The sequence below is a fragment of the Ailuropoda melanoleuca genome, chromosome 13, assembly GCF_002007445.2.
Source record: "Ailuropoda melanoleuca isolate Jingjing chromosome 13, ASM200744v2, whole genome shotgun sequence".
In the NCBI taxonomy this organism is placed as follows: Eukaryota; Metazoa; Chordata; class Mammalia; order Carnivora; family Ursidae; genus Ailuropoda; species Ailuropoda melanoleuca.
Window position 1 is genome coordinate 23,326,725 of NC_048230.1, and position 3,395 is coordinate 23,330,119.

The 3,395-nt window shown below is 61.5% G+C and overlaps 1 protein-coding gene across 1 annotated transcript in view; it reads left to right on the forward strand.

Annotated features, from left to right (window-relative positions):
- Positions 1-3,395, forward strand: part of ARHGAP23 (Rho GTPase activating protein 23) — a 71,090-nt gene that overhangs the window by 46,506 nt on the left and 21,189 nt on the right. Inside the window, 4 exon segments of the mRNA XM_034640676.1 lie at positions 1,289-1,402; positions 1,648-1,778; positions 2,379-2,500; positions 2,897-3,052. Of these exon segments, the coding sequence (XP_034496567.1) occupies positions 1,289-1,402; positions 1,648-1,778; positions 2,379-2,500; positions 2,897-3,052 (523 nt within the window).

Here is a 3,395-nt window from a genome sequence, read left to right on the forward strand (position 1 = left end):
CGGCCGCCCACCTGGGGCCGGGGAAGGAGGGGGTGGTGTCGGGGGGCGGGGGGAGGCCCCCAGGGCCGCCCCTCACCTGCCGTGGACCTCGTTAACCTCGCTGAGCCTCAGTTCCCTCGTCCATAAAATGGGCTAACAGGAGCACACCTTGCAGCTCCTCCCACTTGGGCTTTGGTGTGAAGAGAGAGAACATGCAGACAGTGGCTCCCAGAGCACCTGGCACCCTCCGTGTTCCCTGGCTGGCAGGAACAATAATAACTGGAGGAATGACACTCATTATTATTATTATCATTATTAGTTATTATTATTATGCCTTGGGAGGGCTCTGGCACAGAGAGGTCAGCTCCAGGCCAACCTCAGGTCGGGGTTCAGGACGCAGGGGCTTCTTCTGGAGGGGATTACAGAAGGAGGTGCCCCTGGGCCAGAACTGCAGCTGGCACTGCTGCCGGGGCTGGCCTGTCAGCGGGGCATGAACACATTGACCTTGGGAGGAGGCCAAGAGGACTGGCCTTTGGCAGCAGGCTGCACTGGTTGAGCCAAAGGCTTTGGCAGGCATTTCAGGGTAATTTTTAAAAGACGCCCCCTCTTGGGCAGCTGCCGCTTGCACACCAGGAGCCCGGGCTGGGGTGTCCGCCGCCCCTTGCGCCCTCGGCCAGGGGCTGGCACAGTTGTGCCTCGGCACCCGTGCACAAAGTCACGTGGGGGTCCTGGGCTCAGGGGCTGGTCCCTGCCCGAGGATGGTGGGCCTGGGCCCTGGTCCACGTGTGCACCTGCTCTGGCCATGGGGGGAGGGGCCCTGGTACACAGCCCCTGGGCCACAGACCCTCTCACTGAGGGGAGACCCGTCCTCTTGCTGAACCAGGCTCTGTTCTCAGAACATTGTCTTTCCTTACTGTAGGATGGGAAGTACCTGGAATCTGTGGCCCCTGCTCTGGGGGCCTGGCTGGGCTGTCCCCAGCAGGGCAGAGTCAGGGAGTCCCAAGTGACCTTCATTGTGGCAGCAGCTGCCGATCACGGGGCACTTCTCTGTGCCTTGCCGGGATGCGATCAGTGCTACATGCATACTTCTGCACCCCAGCCCCGAGGTTGCCAAATTATCTCCTTTGTTGCTATGGAAGAGACTGAGGCTCAGAGAGGCTAGTGGGTTACCCTAGGTCACACAGCTGGTGAGGGGGTGCTGGGGAGTCCAGCCCCAGTCTTTCTCGCTCCAGGGTGTGAGCGCTCCAGCTGGCAGATGGAGGAGAGAGGGGAGGCAAAGCGGAGGCGGGGACTAGGGATGAGACCCGAGTTGGCTGGCTGTGGGCACTGATGGGCTCTATTTCTTCTTTCCTCTCCTCCAGGACCCCGGCTGTGCCAACCAAGCTCTGATCAGCAAGAAGCTTAATGATTATCGCAAAGTCAGGTGAGGCCCGGCTCTCCTAAACAGTCCTGGCCACGGGGCGGGGGCGCTCTGGATAGAGGCCATGCTCCGGGACCACCTCGAGTCACCCCTGAGTCACCCTCTGCTGGGGGCAGGCAGGATGGCAGGGGCATCTAGCCCACTGCTTCAGGCTGGAGAGGGAGGTCCAGAGTGGTAGGAGGCTAGGGCGGGCAGCATGTTGGGTCACCCCAGATGAAGACTTCTCCTCTCCCCCTTTTCCTACACAGCCATAGCTCTGGGCCCAAAGCTGATTCCTCCCCCAAAATCTCTCGTGGCCTGGGGGGCCTCAAGTCTGAGTTCCTCAAACAGAGTACTGCACGTGGCCTCAGGACTCAGGACCCTCCCGCAGGGAACAAGGGTAGGAAGGTGGCTGCTAAGGGGGTTGTGTGTGCGTGTAGGATGGTGGGGGTCGGCCCTGTGGGTCTGCACGGGAGCCAAGGGTGTGTGTGTGTGTTGGGCTTTGTGTGCCTGTGGGTGTCTGTATGCCTGTGAGGGTCTGGCGGCTCTCAGAGTCTCAGGGCTGGAAGGGCCTGGAACCTGATTTCCTTCCATGACACCCCAGCTGGGTAGCTTCCAAGTCTCTGCTTGTGTCCCTTCAGGGGCAGGAGGCTCATCCTCTCTGGAGGCAGCCTTTTCCATCTTTATACACTTTGGGCTATTAGAAAGTTCTTTCTTTGGTTGTATCACAATCTATGGCCCCCACCTTGTTGTTTTAGCCCTTGAGACAACATAGAAGTCCTTACGTTACTCTGAGGCTTGTCTCCTCAGGAATACACACCCTCATCTCTTAGGCCTTCTCTCAGGATATAATTTCCCATCAGCCCTCTGCATTCCAGTTGCTTCTCTGATGGAGTCCCCATATGTCCAAACGTGGGTGAGTGTGTGTGACCAAGTGCGGCTGCTGCCCCTCCCCAGGCCCCCAGCTCACGCTGGCTTTGTCTGCCTTTCCCCACCCCAGATGACAGTGCTGCCCCTCCCAAGACCCCCTGGGGCATCAACATCATCAAGAAGAACAAGAAAGCAGCCCCCAGGGCATTTGGGGTCCGGCTGGAGGAGTGCCAGCCGGCCATAGAGAACCAGGTGAGTCCCCGCCATACTCCAGCGCGAGCGGGGAATGGGGGAGCCCAAGGCACAAGGGCCGGAGCTGAGGGACTTTGGCACCAGCTCCCCATCTCATCTTGCAGCCACAGCGGTTGGAGGGGTGGGGGAGCACCCAGGGAGGGAACAGCAGAACTGAGGCAGAACCCAGGACCCCAGCTCCCAGCTGGTGCTCCCTTGCAGACCTTGGCGAGGCTCTGGTGTTCCGCCTAGCCCCCAGACTGGAGGCCGTGAGGGCCTTGTGTCCCCCACCCGCACGGGGCTCCCGGCAGCAGCTCTGGCCTGGCTCTGCTCTTGGCCTTCCCGCCTCTTCTGGCTCACCGCTGGGGAATCTGGCCCTTCACCTTCCTAACATGCCTGTCCTGCCTGTGTCCCCAGCGGGTACCCCTGATCGTGGCCGCGTGCTGCCGCATTGTGGAGGCACGGGGGCTGGAGTCCACGGGCATTTACCGAGTGCCAGGCAACAACGCAGTGGTGTCCAGCCTGCAGGAGCAGCTCAACCGCGGGCCCGGTGACATCAACCTGCAGGATGAGGTGGGCGTGGCGGGGGGCAGAGGGGGCGGAGGGGGCAAGGTGCTGTGTGTGTCTCTTGTGTTCCTCGAACCCTGCGATGTGCCTGGCTGGGGGCCAGGGTCCCAAGGTGGGCGAGGCGGGACCTGCCGTGGCAAGCTGGTCCTGGGGATGGCCATCACCCCCCCCATCCCGCTGGCTAAAGCCTGAAAGACAGACATGGTCCTGGCTGAGGAGCCCTGAGGCAAAGGCTCGCCGGGCAACAGAATAGTTCTGGGGGCCTGGAGGAGGAACAGCGTTCGCTAAATGCCTGCGAAAGCCGTGTAGGGAACTCCCAGGCTGAGGGAATGGCGGGGGGGGGGGGGGG